At 38.9% G+C, this 19,176-nt stretch overlaps 1 protein-coding gene and 1 long non-coding RNA gene across 9 annotated transcripts in view; one reads left to right on the forward strand and one right to left on the reverse strand.

Moving 5' to 3' along the window:
• The window catches only part of CBFA2T2 (CBFA2/RUNX1 partner transcriptional co-repressor 2), a 179,913-nt gene that overhangs the window by 48,650 nt on the left and 112,087 nt on the right, over window positions 1-19,176 (reverse strand). For all 8 annotated transcript variants that reach the window (XM_082358862.1, XM_082358858.1, XM_082358857.1 and 5 more), the window contains 2 exons: window positions 5,471-5,614; window positions 1,758-1,999 (listed from right to left, as the gene is read on the reverse strand). In XM_082358862.1, the coding sequence (XP_082214988.1) occupies window positions 1,758-1,999; window positions 5,471-5,588 (360 nt within the window). In that variant the 5' untranslated portion in view covers window positions 5,589-5,614. The remainder of the gene's footprint in view (window positions 1-1,757; window positions 2,000-5,470; window positions 5,615-19,176) is intronic.
• LOC309612797 lies at window positions 5,621-13,424 on the forward strand. The gene is made up of 2 exons (XR_014235369.1): window positions 5,621-8,002; window positions 8,315-13,424. It is a non-coding gene; the product is annotated as an uncharacterized lncRNA (long non-coding RNA).

Raw genomic sequence — 19,176 nt, forward strand, 5'->3', positions numbered from 1 at the left:
CCCCTATGTTCACAGCAGCAGTATTTACAATAGCCAAGATATAGAAACAACCTAAATGTCCATCGACAGATGAATGGATAAAGAAGATGCAGCCTATACACACAATGGAATATTACTAAGTCATAAAAAAGAATGAAATAATGCCATTTGCAGCAACATGGATGGATCTAGAAAGAGATTATCATACTAAGTGAAGTAAGTCAGGCAGAGAAAGACAAATAGCATATGATATCACTGAAATTTTTTTTTTTTTTTGGCTGTGTGGCACAGCTTGCAGAATCTTAGTTCCCCAACCAGGGATTGAACCATGGTCCACAGCAGTGAAAGCACAGAGTCCTAACCACTGGACTGCCAGGGAATTCCAATTATCACTTAAATGTTGACTCTAAAAAAATGATATAAATGAATTTGTTTACAAAACAGAAATAGACTCACGGGCATAGAAAACAAACTATGTTTACCAAAAGGGAAAGTGGGGAAGGAATAAGTTAGGAATTTGGGATTAACAGATACACACTACTATGTATAAAATAGATACACAACAAGGACCTGCTGTATAGCACAGGGAACTATATTCAATACCTTGTAATAACCTATAATGGAAAAGAATCTGAAAAAGAATATAACTGAATCACTTTGTTGTACACCTGAAACTAACACAACATTGTAAATTAACTATACTTCAATTTTTAAAAATGGTTAAAAAATGTAGTAAGGAGAATGGCACTGTTTGTACAGTTTTGCAAATCTCTCTGCTATCTAGCTTAATAAAAGAGAGCTGGATTCTCCTAATCTGCTTCTGCATTTAACCTGTTACAACATCCTATGCCATGCAGCCTCTATAAAATTCCACAATACAGTCATGAGAGAATAAGAGTCAAAAGGCAAGTAACATTTTAGTATTATTATGAAAATGTTTTTGACCTCCTGGACTTCCAAAAAGGGTCTCGAGAAATCCTAGGGGTCCCTAATTACACTTTGAGAACTGCCTGGTAAAAGTTTAGTACTGTGATTCATCTTTATCACATACAGAGGGTAATACGTAGGAGCACAGTGTGCTTTTAGTTGAGGTAAATCTTGAGGAATTCAATTTACAAACATTAAGAACTGGAAGCTTGTCCCTTATATACACTAAGAGTCAAACCCCTCCCAGCTGTCAATGTAAGAAGATCACTACCTTATATCATGGATTCGCCACTCAGTATGGAAAAAAAATGTGTTCCTTGAAAATCCTAAAGAAATTTTAATTTGTGTGGAAATCCTAAAGAAATTTTAATTTTTATTTTGTATTTGCATGAGGAGCTGAAGAATGTAATCCCTTTGATACTATTTATTTAGACCACAAAACTTGTAATTTCACAAATAATTATCTTGAAAATTAAACCATTTGTCTTTTTTCTCTGGTTTGGAAACAATGCACCAGGCACTGAATATATTAAGGAACAAAACTTAGTTGAACCTCAGCGGGCCTGTTGAAACTCACTTTTAAGAGAAATTCAAAGTTGTTTATCGGAATTAAATTGATACCATAAGAAACAATACGGTAAATGTTAGAGATTTTGCTTTTGTTTCTTTGATAAACATTATCCATAACTGAAATCCATGATTCAACATTATTATACAAGTTAAACTAATCTAGACTGTAGAATCTGCCACACTGCTACAAGTTAGGGAATGAGGAGAAGTATGTACAACTTCTCTGCTGGCTTCAGTTCTGAGCCATATACTCAAGCAGCTGTCGACAGTGATGTACTTACCACCAGTGCTAGAACAAGAGTCCGCACCTTCTCCCCAATCTCAGGTGAGATGTCATTGCCAAACTGTTGCAGAGTGGTGAGGAAACGTTTCAACTTGCTCAGCTGCCGGGCACCACAAGTGGCTGGCAACTGTTGATTTGTTAGTGCAGATGATGTGGAAGAGGCAGGACCATTGCTGAATCTCTGTGGTGGTGAGGGGGCACCATTCAGGGTGGGAGGAGAATGGTTGATGCCGTTGCTCACTAAAAGAAAGACTTGGTTTAAGTGCAAAACATAAGGATCTCTGTTAATTTCTTCTTTTTTTGCATTTGCCTTCATTTATTCATTTGAATTTTGTAAATCACATGTTAAAAGAGTATACAAGACACGTTTTCAGCCCTCAACAATGTTGCTTTATAGTGAGACAGGTTGCCAGGTAAAAAATGGTAACAGAATAACATAAAGTGTTAGAAGAGTATGAGTGCTACAAGAGCAAAGAGAAGGGACATCTAAATTCTACAGGTGCCAAGGGGAGGGATGGGTAGTTTTTAAGACTTCTTGTGATGGGCTGCATGAGAGGAGTCTGGTAGAATATGTATTTCCAATGACTGGACACTCATGCCCATCTTTTATGTGACATCTCCTTCCCAACCTCAGGTTTCCAAATAATCTAAGCAGTCAATTAAAATATAGCATTTGGGGGCTTCCCTGGTGGCACAGTGGTTAAGAATCCGCCTGCCAATGCAGGGGACACGGGTTCAAGCCCTGGTCTGGGAAGATCCCACATGCCACAGAGCAACTAAGCCTGTGCGCCACAACTACTGAGCCTGCACTCTAGAGCCCGCAAGCCACAACTACTGAGCCCGCATGCCACAACTACTGAAGCCCGTGCACCTAGAGCCCGTGCTCTGCAACAAGAGAAGCCACTGCAATGAGAAGCCCACGCACTGCAATGAAGAGTAGCCCCTGCTCGCCACAACTAGAGAAAGCCCGCACGCAGCAACAAAGACCCAATGCAGCCAAAAATAAATTAAATAAATAAATTTATATTAAAAAATATATATATAGCATTTGAACAAGATAATCAGAAAGCAGAGAGTTGTGTTAATGTGAGACATGTTTTTTCTAGGCTATAGGTTTCATGACCTATTCCTGCAATGAGATATATATCTCTTTGACCACTCGGAATATTCATGTCCATCAAAATCAGTTTTTCCCTGCCTTGACAGTGCCAAATTCTTGGTCATTCAATACAGCATTTTCTAGATACCATATGGGACACTTCCATTCTGTATTTCTGCTCAAATTACAATACATGTGATTAATTACGGTTTTCCTATTCACCTGTTGTTCTTTTTTCTTTTTTTAATAAATTTATGTATTTATTTTAATTTTTATTTGCATTGGGTCTTTGTTGCTGCATGTGGGTGGGCTTTCTCTAGCTGTGGCGAGCTGGGGCTACTCTTTGTTGCGGTGTGCAGGCTTCTCATTGAGGTGGCTTCTCTTGTTGCAGAGCATGGGCTCTAGGCGCGCGGGCTCAGTAGTTGTGGCGCACGGGCTTACTTGCTCCGTGGCATGTGGGATCTTCCAGGACCAGGGATCGAACCTGTGTCCCCTGCATTGGCAGGTGGATTGTTAACCACTGCAGCACCAAGGAAGTCCCTGCCCATTGTTCTTAACAGTCATTTCTTGTAGTTTTAATTTGGAACACAACTCTAGAGCTATGTTCTTGGAGGCAAAGCTCCTTCTTCCCTGATGAATGAAATAAAATTACCTAGTGCCTAAGTGTCAATAGATTTTTCACTTAATCATATCCAGGCTTGAAAATTTAAGAAAGTAAAACTAAGTCTAAAAACATATCACCTGTATTAAGAAGCATTATTTGAGAGACTCCACTGCTCCTACTAGATTTAATAACTTTCCTTTGTGCTGCCCAAGTACATGCTTCCATTATTTTACTTACCAAATTATACTTATTTCTTTCTATATTTATACTGCCTTGAAAAACTGTCTACTTCTTGATTGAACACACATCTGTGTATATCATAATTAGCTAAGCTGTTATGAACTGTGTATGCTGTATGTGTATGGCTCACTGCATAAAAGGTTAACAGGCTGAGAAAAAGAGGGTGTCTCTACTGTGTCTTCCAGTAAAGGACGCTAGAGCTACTGGAAAGGAAGGCTCAACACTCAACCTCAGCAATACAGAAAATCAGCTGCAATGGTGTATCATTTCTTTGTGTTCACAGAAAGGTTCATTGCCATTGGAGAGCTGCCCTCTTTTGAAGCAACCTGTAAAAATATACATTACTATGCTTTTCGCCACCCTGACACTTACATGGGCTGTTTTACAATTTCTTCAGTGAAAGTGTATGATCACATTTTCCGAAATAAAACATATTCATCCCTAAATAGTCAAATATGGGGGTCAAAAGGGTTGACCACACACACATACACACACACACACACACACACACACACACACACACACCCCTACTGTCTATATCTTGAAATTTGAATGACATCCTGGGTTTAAATCTGTTTCACTTCAAGATAGTATCTTTATCTAAGGCTGTTTAACTTTGAGATAAAAAATACAATTTAAGAAAAAAGGATATCAAACTTCATTTCATAAACTTTGGCTCAAATTTTTACAGCTGCCAGTTACTCAATTTCAAATGTTTTGGGACAATAAATAATTAAACCTTCTTTTTTAAATTGAGGTTTTAGGACTAAATTTGCGGAGTTACAGGGTTTGGGGAAATTCAGCTTTAGTAGATACTACTAAAAATTTTTCTCATAAACAATGTATGATAGTTCAAGTTGCTCCACACATACTCACCAAAACTTGATATTCTTTTTCATTCTGAACATTCTTGTGGGTGTATGTGGTACTACATTGGGTTTTAGTTTGCATTTCCTTGGTGACTAGTAAGGCTGAACAACTTTTATTCATTGTCTAATATAATTGTTATGGACTAAACTGTATCCCACTCCCAAACTCCTATGTTGAAGTTCTGACCCCCAGTACCTCAGAATGTGATTATATTTGGAGATAGGGCCCTTAAAGGTTAAATGAAGTCATCTGCCTAGGTCCTAATCCAATATGACTGTTGTACTTATAAGAAGAGGAGGAAGCACCAAGGATGCACATGCACAAGGAAAGGCTATGAGAGGACAGAGCAAGAAGGCAGCTATCTGCAAGACAAGGAGAGAGGCTTCCGAAGAAACCAAACCGGCTGACATCTTGATCTTGGACTTCTAACCTCCAGAACTGTGAAAAAATTAATTTCTGTTGTTTAAGCCACCTGGTCTTTGGTATTCTGTTACAGCAGCCCTAGTAAACTAATAAAATAATCAATTTTTTTGTAAAAAGCCTTACCATGACAGTCCTGGAGTAGTTCAATCATTTTATGAAACTTACTTTGAATCCTATTAATCAATATAATAATTAAAATTCATTATTTTAGAGCCAAAGAAATTAAAATAGATAATTACAAGCCAAAAAGTATGAAAACAAAATATTTAGACTACTAAATTTCCAAATACCTAAATCAGCTATGTACTATTCTCAGAGGGAAAAAGCAACTTAGAAAAGAAACAACCAAGATACATGTGTGTGTGTTAACAGCCATTTTGAAAATGTTGAGTAGTATATATAGAAGGCTTAATGACATTCATTTAGATCCAAACGTCACTGTGAACCACAAACCCAAGTAATTAAGAGGTCTCACATGCTGTAGGAGTGAATGACACTGGCCTAGGTCCTCCGGGATTTATTGGTGGGAGGGGTGGCATGGTGGGAGGTGAGGATCTTGACTGTATCTTCACTTCCACAGGCGATCCAGGCATTGCTGGCACCCTTTTGTCAGCACCAACTGTAGAGAATAAAAGGAATGGAAATCAGAATTTTCTATTAAATAAAAATAGTGACAACAATCTGAAATACCAACATATTTACCTAGAGGACTGAGAAGTGAAGAAGATGCTTACTTAGTATAATAGGCTGAATGGTGGCCCCCCAAAATGTGTCTACCTCTTAATTCCTTGAACTGTGAATGTTTCCTTATTTGGAAAAAATGTCCTTGAAGATATAATTAAGTTCAGGATCTTGAGGGGAGGAGATCACCCTGGATTATCTGGGTAGTTCCTAAATCCAGTATGAATGATGTCCTTATAAGAAGAGGAGAAAAGACAGACACACACACAGAGGGAAGTCTACTACGTGAAGACAGACATAGTCCCACAGAGAGAACGCATGTGACAATGGAGGCAGAGATTGGAATGTTGCCATCTACAAGCCAAGCAATGCCAAGGATTATCAGCAAACACCTGAAGCTAGGAGACAGGTATAGAATAGATTCTTCCTCTGAGGCCAAGAAGGACTCCACCCTGCTGATACCTTGATTTTGGACTTCTGGCCTCTTGGACTGTTAGAGAATAGTGTTGTTTTAAGCTATCCAGTTTATGGTACTTTGTTATGGCAATCCTAGGAATCCAAGACAAGGCAGCAAGGTCAAGGGATGATGTGACATGAGAGTTAACAGTGAGGAGAGTGGCTGAGAAAGGAAGAAACCAGGTTATAAATTCAGCTTATCTCAACGGCATTCTTTCCTGACTTCTTACAAATTAACTGAAGTAGTAGGGGGGAAAAAAGCTAATGTGGGACTGTCCAGACAAGTAAGCATCAACTGCATGCCATGGAAATAGAATCAGTCAGTTGTATATAAATTACTACAAATGATGAAATACATGTTTATACATATCAACTATTCTAAGTAAGAAAAATGAAGTGGAGTCAACATCTCTGATACCAGGCATGTCATTTACGATGTATATTGTCCAAAAAACAGAAAAGTAGAGCTGACCCTAAGCTAAGCACAGGCTACTTCATCTATGAGGACAATTCATAATAAGCAGCTGTTTGATAACACTCGACGGCAACAAATCCCAGAAAGTCAGATTAGGTAGATTAACTTGATGTTAGAATTAGGTCTGAGCTAATATGAAGAAGACTTGATAATGAAGCGTAATGTTCTAATATCTTCAAAAAGTTATTTTTTCCCATTAAAGGGAACTTGTTACCTACTTCGTTAATAATAGGGCCAGGGCTACCATAATCACCTTTAAATTGAGCTATGTTCCTCTCAGTAATTCCAAGCTTTTCCTTTAAGTACCCTGTGTTTATTCTCCAATAACTGCTGAATTCAATGTAAAGTACAAGAAATGGAGACCAAAGGTTCAAATGAGAATGTTAAATCAAAGTTTTCCTTCACTGAGATCATAGTTATAAACACAATACATATAAAAGGATTCATGACACTGGCAACAAGGTGCATCTTTGCACATTCAAGGACACTTTCTCAAGAGGAAAACATCCCCAAATATTATTTTTATGCCTTAGTTTGCAGTGGTCACATTTTGGGAAGAGATATAATGAATATATAAAGTCAATCAGGGCAGCAATGCCCCCAAGTTACAAATCCCCTGACAAAAATGTGTAGTTCTTTGAGAGCCATGTGAGCACACTCTGCCAGCCCTTCCCATCTCTGTCCAGGACATTTTCTTTGTAAAATGGACGGTCATCCCGTCTGATTAGTGAACTAATTAGCTATCGCGTTTGCCTTTTTCTTCTTGACAGTGTTTTCTCAATGCCCTTCAGAGAACAGTTGACACGTTTCCAGCTCTTCCATCTGGGACCCAGCTTTCTGGAGGGTGGGGGGAGAAAAGAAGGAAGGAACTAACAGTTGTCTTGCCCTGTTATGTGTTGTGTATAGCGTGCAACAACCTAGGGGGAGCCTTTCTTCAGGCCACCTGCCTTTACAGCAAGGGCGCCAAAGGCCTGAGGAGGGCTTATCAGTGAGATGTGTTTTAGCAGTCAGCACTTGGCAGAATGAAAAACTCAAGAGCAGCCCAACTGCAAAACACTGAATTATATACCAACTGAAAGCTTAGAAACTGAGGAAAACCCAGACTCCAGAGTACGGTTTATATTAGGTTAAAACTACCTATCTCTTATTCACGTCACTAATCACAAACCTGCAACACTAGTATCATTCCTCATGTTTCAAGCAACAACCGTTGTCTAGTAGGAAAAGTATGGGTACAGAGACTGAGAGGTTTGGTGTGAATCGTCATTCTAATGACGATTTTATCACTGAATGATAAAATCTGTATGAATTTTATCAAATCACTTCACCTTTCCAGGCCTCACTTTGATGTAAGTATTAGAGACAATGCCTAGGCTAGTGCTAGGTATAAAGAAGGTACTCGGGCTTCCCTGGTGGCGCAGTGGTTGAGAATCCGCCTGCTGATGCAGGGGACACGGGTTCGAGCCCTGGTCTGGGAAGATCCCACAGTCCGCGGAGCAACTAGGCCCGTGAGCCACAATTGCTGAGCCTGCGCGTCTGGAGCCTGTGCTCCGCAACAAGAGAGGCCGCGATAGTGAGAGGCCCGCGCACCGCGATGAAGAGTGGCCCCCACTTGCCGCAACTAGAGAAAACCCTCGCACAGAAACGAAGACCCAACACAGCCATAAATAAATAAATAAACCCAAAAGTTAAAAAAAAAAAAAAAAGGTACTCAATAAAGAATAATGATGATTAGAAAACATGAAGACTAGTGTCAAGTCCTGATTTTATCACTTAACTAGCCTTATGACTATGTCCAAGTTAACATTAACATTTGTTCCCCAAAGAAAATGTGTATACTATCAACAATCCATGTGACCTCAGAGATACTGTATGGAATGATCCAAGAATCAACAGTTGTAAAATTATCAAGTACAATGTAAGATGGTATTTTTGTTGGAAGCTGGGTGGCAAGAATGCACTTCATGATGTGAGAGCTCTATCCTGGTTTATAAACTGCCAAATCCAGCAGTTGCTCAGATGGTAAATAAAGAGTACACTCCAAAGCAGGCATTTTAACCCTCTGCTTGGTGGCCAATGCATTCCTTTATGCCATCACGTTTAAAGTGACTTCATTTCTGAATTTTTATAAAACTGAGGTTTTATAAAACATCTACCTGGATCCCTTGAAAAAACCAACAAAATTTTGAGCTCTTTTCAATTCCAGAGAAACTTGAAGTTCAAAGAGAAGAAATTTTTTTTTCTTAAGTGTGACTTCAGCCCATAAACACCACTGCTTGAATCGTCAAAGAGACAAAGTATTCAGTCCTAGAAAATTAAATTAACCCTTAGTTTTATCAGAAAGGTTCAACTTGATGCTAAACATAGATCCTAAGGTTCAAAGTAACTGATAATTTAGTCACTCTATAACTGTGCTTTGGTTATTTTAAATATTTGGATATATACGGAAATATGACCACATGAATTTGCAGGATCACTGATGCTTCAACACCTAACAACATAAAGCCAAACAACTTGAGCTAAAGAAGAGGGACAAACATGGAAAAATATGTCTGGATAATGATTTTACCTCTTCATTGTGCAAGATGCTATGGATGTCATAAAAATAGAAAACTGATGAAAGAGAGAACAAAATAATAAACAGTTACCTGTGTGATTTTTTTTCCCACATAGGAATTTGAAGAATCAAACATGAAGCAAAAGAGCAAAATTATTCTGTAGCTTTAAGAGAAAGTAATACTAAACACAAACATAAACATCCTAGGTAACTGCTACTTGAGAAGAATCTTGTATGATAAACTGCCCACAAATGAGAGCATTTACAAATCATTATGAACTGCTTTTCCATTACAGTTTTTAAGAAATTACTTTGAGGATGACAAAGGAACAATAAATAGAAGAGGTATAAATGAGAAGAAAAATGCAATTATGTGAGGGGAAGGGCTACCCACAAACAACTGGAAAGAAGGGGAACTCCCAGGGCTGCAAGTGGGAAGGATGTTTAGGTGAAAGAAGGTGAGCTTGATGTGAAGGATGCTCTATCACTTACTTGTGTGACTATGGTTTTCTTCATCTGTCTCTGAGGGTAATACTTACAACACAGGGTTATTGGGAAGGGGTATGTATGTAATATACGTAATAATGGCTGGTACAATGCAGTAGACACTCTTACATGTTTACTTGAATCAGATTAACAATCTACTAGAAGGAATCATTTTATTTGGCCATTGAGATGTTTATCTATGCTAAACTCTGGGTAGAAGAAGATATGGTCAAGTGCTCCTGATTATAATCTCTGAGGAAAATAAGCTGAATATAGATCTTTCAGATGCACAGTACAGAAATACTGATCATTACAAACAGGGTGTCCAAGAAAGCCATTACCATTTCTTTAAAACAAATCATATTCCTAGCTAAGAAATAATCATGATGGTTTAAAGAGAACTATTTTGGGGGGCAGAGGCTAGGTAGATAATTCTCTTTTTTGTATGTATGTATAAGTATACATTTATGTGGTTCAAAAATCAATATATGATATAGAAAGAAATACTCCCTGCTTCTATACCTACATACCCCACCTCATACGTAATCATTTTAATCTGTTTCTTGTGTATCCATCCATTCTTTCTCTGTACAAATGAGCAAACGCAAAAATAAATTCTTATCCCACCCCCATTTATACAAAGACAGCATAATTACATTAAACTGAGCATCCCTAAGAATGGCACCATGCCTTTTGCAATGCCTCAGGAAATGGGATCTATCCCGTTATTCCCCTGAATCTGGCCAGGCCCCCTGACTTGCTCTGGCCAATATAATGTGATGGAAGTGACACAGTGCTGGTTCTACACCTGTCTCAGAATGCTAACCCTGCCATGAAAGCAAATCCAGACTAGTCTGCAGGAGGATGAGACCACATGGAGCAGAGAAGAGTTATACCAGCTAAGGCCAGCTGATCCCCAAACATGTAAGATCCTAACCTAATGAGTCTGATCTGTAGTTAACTGCTTGTAGACATATGAATCAATGAACATAAGCAAGAGCAGGAGAACTTCCCGACTCATAGATTCATAAGCCAAAAAACAAAAAAAACTTATTGTTTTAGGCCACTAAGTTTTAGCATGGTTTCTTATAGCAATAGACCAACAGGCAACTGATCCATACCACATACAAACTATACTACTCCTTGGTTTTTTGTTTCTTTTGTTTCATAATTTTACAGTATGTCCTGAAATTCTTAATTCCACAACCTTTTTTTTTCTTTTTAACAAATGCATGATGGGGGTAAGGGATAAATTGGGACATTGGGATTGACATATACACACTACGATATACAAAAGAGAGAACTAATAAGAACGTACTGTATAGCACAGGGAACTCTACTCAGTACTCTGTAATGACCTATATGGGAACAGAATCTAAAAAAGAGTGGATATATGTATATGTATAACTGATTCACTTTGCCTTACAGCAGAAACTAACACAACATTATAAATCAACTATACTCCAATAAAAAGTAATAAAAAAAACAACAAATGCATGATAGTCCATTGTGGGGATGTACCACAGTTCATTTAAACAATTCTCTACTGATGAATTGGATTGTTTCCAATTATTTGTGGCTGAATTTTGAGGTGCTCTAGATCCCATGCTACTGACTGACCTGTGCCAGACTTTGGCAAAGAGATAAAGAAGACAGGGCCCTGAGTTACAGGAAAGAGAGATACATTTAAATGTGTACAAAATACTAAGAAAATAAAGAAGTAGAAGCATGACTTACTCATGAAGGCCAGGGATGTCTCTACAGACCATTAAGTAGTTTACTGGAAATGCTACACGGGCTTTCCAGGCAGCACATAATGACAAAAAGCATGAAGGATATACTTTGAATGGTGCCCCTAAAGTTGGGATCAGAACCAAGGGAAAAATCAGGAAAAAGATTTTCTTGACCACAATTTCTCTTTAACCACTGCCAAGAATAGGTAAATGTTCTAAATGTGTAACTGTCATATAAGAAGCATTTCCAAAATTGACTATTTTAATCTGTTAAAGATAGTGGAAAGAACATCAAAATTACTGTTGCACTTATAGGCTTATAAGGCTGGTTAAACTGATTATGGACATAGGACATGCTTAAGGATGAGCATTTCCCATCCTTGTAGCTCGGCCACAAACCTGACAACGCATCCAACCTTCTAACAACATCCAGGCTTCATATGCAGAGATGGCCAGAAATAATTGTTTACAATGACAGATAATTTATTATTCAACAAAAACTGAGGCAAAAGGACTCAAGAAATTAACAGAAAATATTTTACAAGGGACCTTGAAGACAGAGCCAAACTAAAACAAAAATAATGCTTTACCATATACTGCAATAGGGATTGAAAAACAAATTTTTCCATTCCACGTTCATAAATACATTGGAAAAATTTTTTTTAATATACAACAGGTTCTTATTAGTCATCAATTTTATACACATCAGTGTATACATGTCAATCCCAATCGCCCAATTCATCACACCACCACCACCACCCCACCGTGGCTTTCCCTGTTTGGTGTCCATACATTTGTTCTCTACATCTGTGTCTCAATTTCCACCCTGCAAACCGGTTCATCTGTACCATTTTTCTAGGTTCCACATACATGCGTTAATATACGATATTTGTTTTTCTCTTTCTGACTTACTTCACTCTGTATGACAGTCTCTAGATCCAGCCACGTCTCAACAAATGGCCCAATTTCGTTCCTTTTTATGGCTGAGTAATATTCCATTGTATATATGTACCACAACTTCTTTATCCATTCGTCTGTCGATGGGCATTTAGGTTGCTTCCATGACCTGGCTATTGTAAATAGTGTTGCAATGAACATTGGGGTGCATGTGTCTTTTTGAATTATGGTTTTCTCTGGGTATATGCCCAGTACTGGGACTGCTGGGTCATATGGTAATTCTATTTTTAGTTTTTTAAGGAACCTCCATACTGTTCTCCATAGTGGCTGTATCAATTTACATTCCCACCAACAGTGCAAGAGGGTTCCCTTTTCTCCACAGTCTCTCCAGCATTTGTTGTTTGTAGATTTTCTGATGATGCCCATTCTAACTGGTGTGAGGTGATACCTCATTGGAGTTTTGATTTGCATTTCTCTAATAATTAGTGATGCTGAGCAGCTTTTCATGTGCTTCTTGGCCATCTGTATGTCTTCTTTGGAGAAATGTCTATTTAGGTCTTCTGCCCATTTTTGGATTGGGTTGTTTGTTTTTTTTAATATTGAGCTGCATGAGCTGTTTATATATTTTGGAGATTAATCCTTTGTCTGTTGATTTGTTTGCAAATATTTTCTCCCATTCTGAGGGTTGTCTTTCGTCTTGTTTATGGTTTCCTTTGCTGTGCAAAAGCTTTGAAGTTTCATTAGGTCCCATTTGTTTATTTTTGTTTTTATTTCCATTACTCTAGGAGGTGGATCAAAAAAGATCTTGCTGTGATTTATGTCAAAGAGTGTTCTTCCTATGTTTTCCTCTAAGAGTTTTATAGTGTCCGGTCTTACATTTAGGTCTCTAATCCATTTTGAGTTTATTTTTGTGTATGGTGTTAGGGAGTGTTCTAATTTCATTCTTTTACATGTAGCTGTCCAGTTCTCCCACCACCACTTATTGAAGAGACTGTCTTCTCTCCATTGTATATCCTTACCTCCTTTGTTATAGATTAGTTGACCATAGGTCCGTGGGTTTATCTCTGGGCTTTCTATCTTGTTCCATTGATCTATGTTTCTGTTTCTGTGCCAGTACCATATTGTCTTGATTACTGTATCTTTGTAGTATAGTCTGAAGTCAGGGAGTCTGATTCCTGCAGCTCCATTTTCTTCCCTGAAGACTGCTTTGGCTATTCGGGGTCTTTTGTGTCTCCATACAAAATTTTTTTTTTAAAATAAATTTATTTATTTATTTATTTTTGGCTGCGTTGCGTCTTTGTTGCTGTGTGCGGGCTTTCTCTAGTTGCAGCAAGCAGGGGCTACTCTTCGTTTTGGTGTGTGGGCTCCTCACTGTGGTGGCTTCTCTTATTGCAGAGCACGGGCTCTAGGCGCGCGAGATTCAGTAGTTGTGGCTCATAGGCTTTCTTAGAGCACAGGCTCAGTAATTGTGGCGCACGAGCTTAGTAGCTCTGCGGCATGTGGGATCTTCCCAGACAAGGCTCGAACCCATGTCCCCTGCATTGGCAGGCGGATTCTTAACCACTGCGCCACCAGGAGTCCTCCATACAAATTTTAAGAGTTTTTGTTCTAGTTCCATAAAAATTGCCATTGGTAGTTTGATAGGGATTGCACTGACTCTGTAGATTGCTTTGGGTAGTATAGTCATTTTCACAGTATTGATACTTCCAATCCAAGAACATGGTATATCTCTCCATCTGTTGGTATCATCTTTAATTTCTTTCATCAATGTCCTATAGTTTTCTGCATACAGGTCTTTTGTCTCCCTAGGTAGGTTTATTCCTAGGTATTTTATTCTTTTTGTTGCAATGGTAAATGGGAGTGTTTCCATAATTTCTCTTTCAGATTTTTCATCATTAGTGTATAGGAATGCAAGAGATTTCTGTGCATTAATTTTGTATCCTGCAACTTCACGAAATTCATTGATTAGCTCTAATAGTTTTCTGGTGGCATCCTTAAGATTCTCTATGTATAGTATCATGTCATCTGCAAACAGTGACAGTTTTACTTCTTCTTTTCCAATTTGTATTCCTTTTATTTCTTTTTCTTCTCTGATTGCCATGGCTAGGACTTCCAAAACTATGTTGAATAATAGTGGTGAGAGTGGACATCGTTGTCTTGGTCCTCATATTAGAGGAAACGCTTTCAGTTTTTCACCATTGAGAATGATGTTTGCTATGGGTTTCTTGTATATGGCCTTTATTATGTTGAAGTAGGTTCCCTCTTTGCCCACTTTCTGGAGCGTTTTTATCATAAATGGTGATGAACTTTGTCAAAAGCTTCTTCTGCATCTACTGAGGTGATCATATGGTTTTTATTCTTCAATTTGTTACTATGGCGGATCACATTGATTGATTTGCGTATATTGAAGAATCCTTGCATCCCTGGGATAAATCCCACTTGATCTTGGTGTATGATCCTTTTAATGTGTTGTTGGATTCTGTTTGCTAGTCTTTTGTTGAGGATTTTTGCATCTCTATTCATCAGTGATATTGGTCTGTAATTTTCTTTTTTTGTAGTATCTTTGTCTGGTTTTGGTATCAGGGTGATGGTGGCCTCATAGAATGAGTTTGGGAGTGTTCCCTCCTCTGCAATTTTATGGAAGAATTTGAGAAGGATGGGTGTTAGCTCTTCTCTAAATGTTTGATAGAATTCACCTGTGAAGCCATCTGGTCCTGGAGTTTTGTTTGTTGGAAGATTTTTAATCACAGTTTCAATTTCATTACTTGTGATTGGTCTGTTCATATTTTCTATTTCTTCCTGGTTCAGTCTTGGAAGGTTATACCTTTCTAAGAATTTGTCCAATTCTTCCAGGTTGTCCATTTTACTGGCATAGAGTTGCTTGTAGTAGTCCCTTAGGATGCTTTGTATTTCTGTGGTGTCTGTTGTAACTTCTCCTTTTTCATTTCTTATTTTATTGATTTGAGTCCTCTTCCTCTTTTTCGTGATGCGTCTGGCTAATGGTTTATCAATTTTGTTTATCTTCTCCAAGAACCAGCTTTTAGTTTTACTGATCTTTGCTATTGTTTTCTTTGTTTCTATTTCATTTATTTCTGCTCTGATCTTTATGATTTCTTTCCTTCTGCTAACTTTGGGTTTTGTTTTTTCTTCTTTCTCTAGTTCCTTTAGGTGTAAGGTTAGATTGTTTACTTGAGATTTTTCTTGTTTCTTGAGGTAGGCTTGTATAGCTGTAAACTTCCCTCTTAGAACTGCTTTTGCTGCATCCCATAGGTTTTGGATCATTGTGTTTTCATTGTCATTTGTCTCTAGGTATTTTTTGATTTCCTCTTTGATTTCTTCAGTGATTTCTTGGGTATTTAGTAACGTATTGTTTAGCCTCCATGTGTTTGTGTTTTTTATGTTTTTCTCCCCCTAATTGATTTCTAATCTCATAGCATTGTGGTCAGAAAAGATGCTTGATATGATTTCAATTTTCTTAAATTTACTGAGGCTTGATTTGTGACCCAAGATGTGATCTATCCTGGAGAACGTTCCGTGTGCACTTGAAAAGAAAGTGTAATCTGCTGTTTTTGGATGGAATGTCCTATAAATATCAATTAAATCTATCTGGTCTATTGTGTCATTTAAAGTTTCTGTTTCCTTATTTATTTTCATTTTGGATGATCTGTCCGTTGGTGTAAGTGAAGTGTTAAAGTCCCCCACTATTATTGTGTTACTGTCGATTTCCTCTTTTATAGCTGTTAGCAGTTGCCTTATGTATTGAGGTGCTCCTATGTTGGGTGCATATATATTTATAATTGTTATATCTTCTTCTTGGATTGATCCCTTGATCATTATGTAGTGTCCTTCTTTGTCTCTTGTAACATTCTTTATTTTAAAGCCTATTTTATCTGATATGAGTATTGCTACTCCAGCTTTCTTTTGATTTCCATTTGCATGGAATATCTTTTTACAGCCCCTCACTGTCAGTCTGTGTGTGTCCCTAGGTCTGAAGTGGGTCTCTTATAAACAGCATATATATGGGTCTTGTTTTTGTATCCATTCAGCAAGCCTGTGTCTTTTGGTTGGAGCATTTAATCCATTCACGTTTAAGGTAATTATCCATATGTATGTTCCTATGACCATTTTCTTAATTGTTTTGGGGTTTTTTTTTTTTAACTTTGGGTTTATTTATTTATTTATTTATTTATTTATCTTTATGGCTGTGCTGGGTCCTTGTTTCTGTGCGAGGGCTTTCTCTAGTTGCAGCAAGTGGGGGCCCCTCTTCATCGCGGTGTGCCGGCCTCTCATTATCGCGGCCTCTCTTGTTGCGGAGCACAGGCTCCAGATGCGCAGGCTTAGTAATTGTGGCTCACGGGCCTAGTTGCTCCACGGCATGTGGGATCTTCCCAGACCAGGGCTCAAACCCATGTCCCCTGCATTGGCAGGCAGATTCTCAACCACTGCGCCACCAGGGAAGCCCCTGGGTTTGTTTTTGCAGGTCCTTTTCTTCTCTTGTGTTTCCCACTTAGAGAAGTTCCTTTAGCATTTGTTGTAGAGCTAGTTTGGTGGTGCTGAATTCTCTTAGCTTTTGCTTGTCTGTAAAGCTTTTGATTTCTCCATCAAATCTGAATGAGATCCTTGCTGGGTAGAGTAATCTTAGTTGTAGGTTCTTCCCGTTCATCACTTTAAGTATATCATGCCACTCCCTTCTGGCTTGTAGAGTTTCTGCTGAGAAATCAGCTGTTACCCTTATGCGAGTTCCCTTGTATGTTATTTGTCATTTTTCCCTTGCTGCTTTCAATAATTTTTCTTTGTGTTTAATTTTTGCCAATTTGATTACTATGTGTCTCGGCATGTTTCTCCTTGCATTTATCCTGTATGGGACTCTCTGCGCTTCCTGGACTTGGGTGGCTATTTCCTTTCCCATGTTAGGGAAGTTTTCGACTATAATCTCTTCAAATATTTTCTCTGGTCCTTCCTCTCTGTCTTCTCCTTCTGGCACCCCTATAATGTGAATGTTGTTGCATTTAATGTTGTCCCAGAGGTCTCTTAGGCTGTCTTCATTTCTTTTCATTCTTTTTTCTTTAGTCTGTTCCACAGCAGTGAATTCCACCATTCTGTCTTCCAGGTCACTTATCCGTTCTTCTGCCTCAGTTTTTCTGCTATTGATTTCTTCTAGTGTAGTTTTCATTTCAGTTATTGTATTGTTCATCTCTGTTTGTGTGTTCTTTAATTCTTCTAGGTCTTTGTTAAACATTTCTTGCATCTTCTCGATCTTTGCCTCCATTCTTTATCCGAGGTCCTGGATCATCTTCACTATCATTATTCTGGATTCTTTTTCTGGAACGTTGCCTATCTCCACTTCATTTAGTTGTTTTTCTGGGGTTTTATCTTGTTCCTTCATCTGGTACGTAGCCCTCTGCCTTTTCATCTTGTCTGTGTTTCTGTGAATGTGGTTTTTGTTCCACAGGCTGCAGGATTGTAGTTCTTCTTGCTTCTGCTGTCTGCCCTCTGGTGGATGAGGCTATCTAAGAGGCTTGATGGGAGGGACAGCTGGTGGGTAGAGCTGACTGTTGCTCTGGTGGGCAGAGCTCAGTAAAACTTTAATCCGCTTGACTGCTGATGGGTGGGGTTGCTTACCTCCCTGTTGGTTGTTTGGCCTGAGGCGACCCAACACTGGAGCCTACCTGGGCTCTTTGTTGGGGCTAATGGCAGACTCTGGGAGGGCTCATGCCAAGGAGTACTTCCCAGAACTTCTGCTGCCAGTGTCCTTGTCCCCACGGTGAGCCACAGCCACCCCCCCCCGCCTCTGCAGGAGACCCTCCAACACTAGCAGGTAGGTCTGGTTCAGTCTCCCCTGGGGTTTCTGCTCCTTCCCCTGGGTCCCGATGCGCACACTACTTTGTGTGTGCCCTCCAAGAGTGGAGTCTCTGTTTCCCCCAGTCCTATTGAAGTCCTGCAATCAAGTCTCACTAGCCTTCAAAGTCTGATTCTCTAGGAATTCCTCCTTCCGTTGCCGGACCCCCAGGTTGGGAAGCCTGACGTGGGGCTCAGAACCTTCACTCCGGTGGGTGGACTTCCGTGGTATAAGTGTTCTCCGGTCTGTGAGTCACCCACCCAGCAGTTATGGGATTTGATTTTACTGTGATTGCGCCCCTCCTACCGTCTCATTGTGGATTCTCCTTTGTCTTTGGATGTGACGTATCTTTTTTGGTGAGTTCCAGTGTCTTCCTGTCGATGATTGTCCAGCAGCTAGTTGTGATTCTGGTGTTCTCACAGGAGGGAGTGAGAGCACGTCCTTCTACTCCGCCATCTTGGTTCAGGCCGCTACATTGGAAAATTAATTTATCTAATACATTCCTACAGCTCAGGGATCAGCAAACTTTTTCTGCAAAGGGCAAGATAGTAAATATTTTTGGCATTTTGGGCCATATGGTCTCTGTCACAAGTATTCGACTCTGCTGTGGTGGTACAGTAGACAATACACAAAGAACTGGGCTGTGTTCCAATAAAACTTTATTTGCAAAACCAGGCAGTGGGCCATCGTTTCCCAACCTCTGCTATGATTGATTAAAAAACTGTAAAAATTCAACCATCTAATTCTTAGTTTACTTTTTTTTCTATGCCTATAAAACATTTTTTTTTAACCCACATCCACTGAAGTGGTTCATCTGAATAAAGTTTTTGTTTTCTTAAGACTGTATATAAAGAGACTTCTACTTATTGACCTTGAAAGTAACATATGAAAATTACCTTAAAACAGAAAAAAATTATTTAAAGACAGAACACTAACAACACGAAGTCAGAGCTAAGGAGTTGCAAATAGGAGGCTAGTTACCTGATGTTCTTCCAAAAATCAGAGAGACCTAAAAGGAGAACCTCAAAGATGACCAGCACACCTGTGAAGGATCACT

This window comes from Balaenoptera borealis (genome assembly GCF_965194805.1).
Source record: "Balaenoptera borealis genome assembly, chromosome: 16".
Classification (NCBI taxonomy): domain Eukaryota; kingdom Metazoa; phylum Chordata; class Mammalia; order Artiodactyla; family Balaenopteridae; genus Balaenoptera; species Balaenoptera borealis.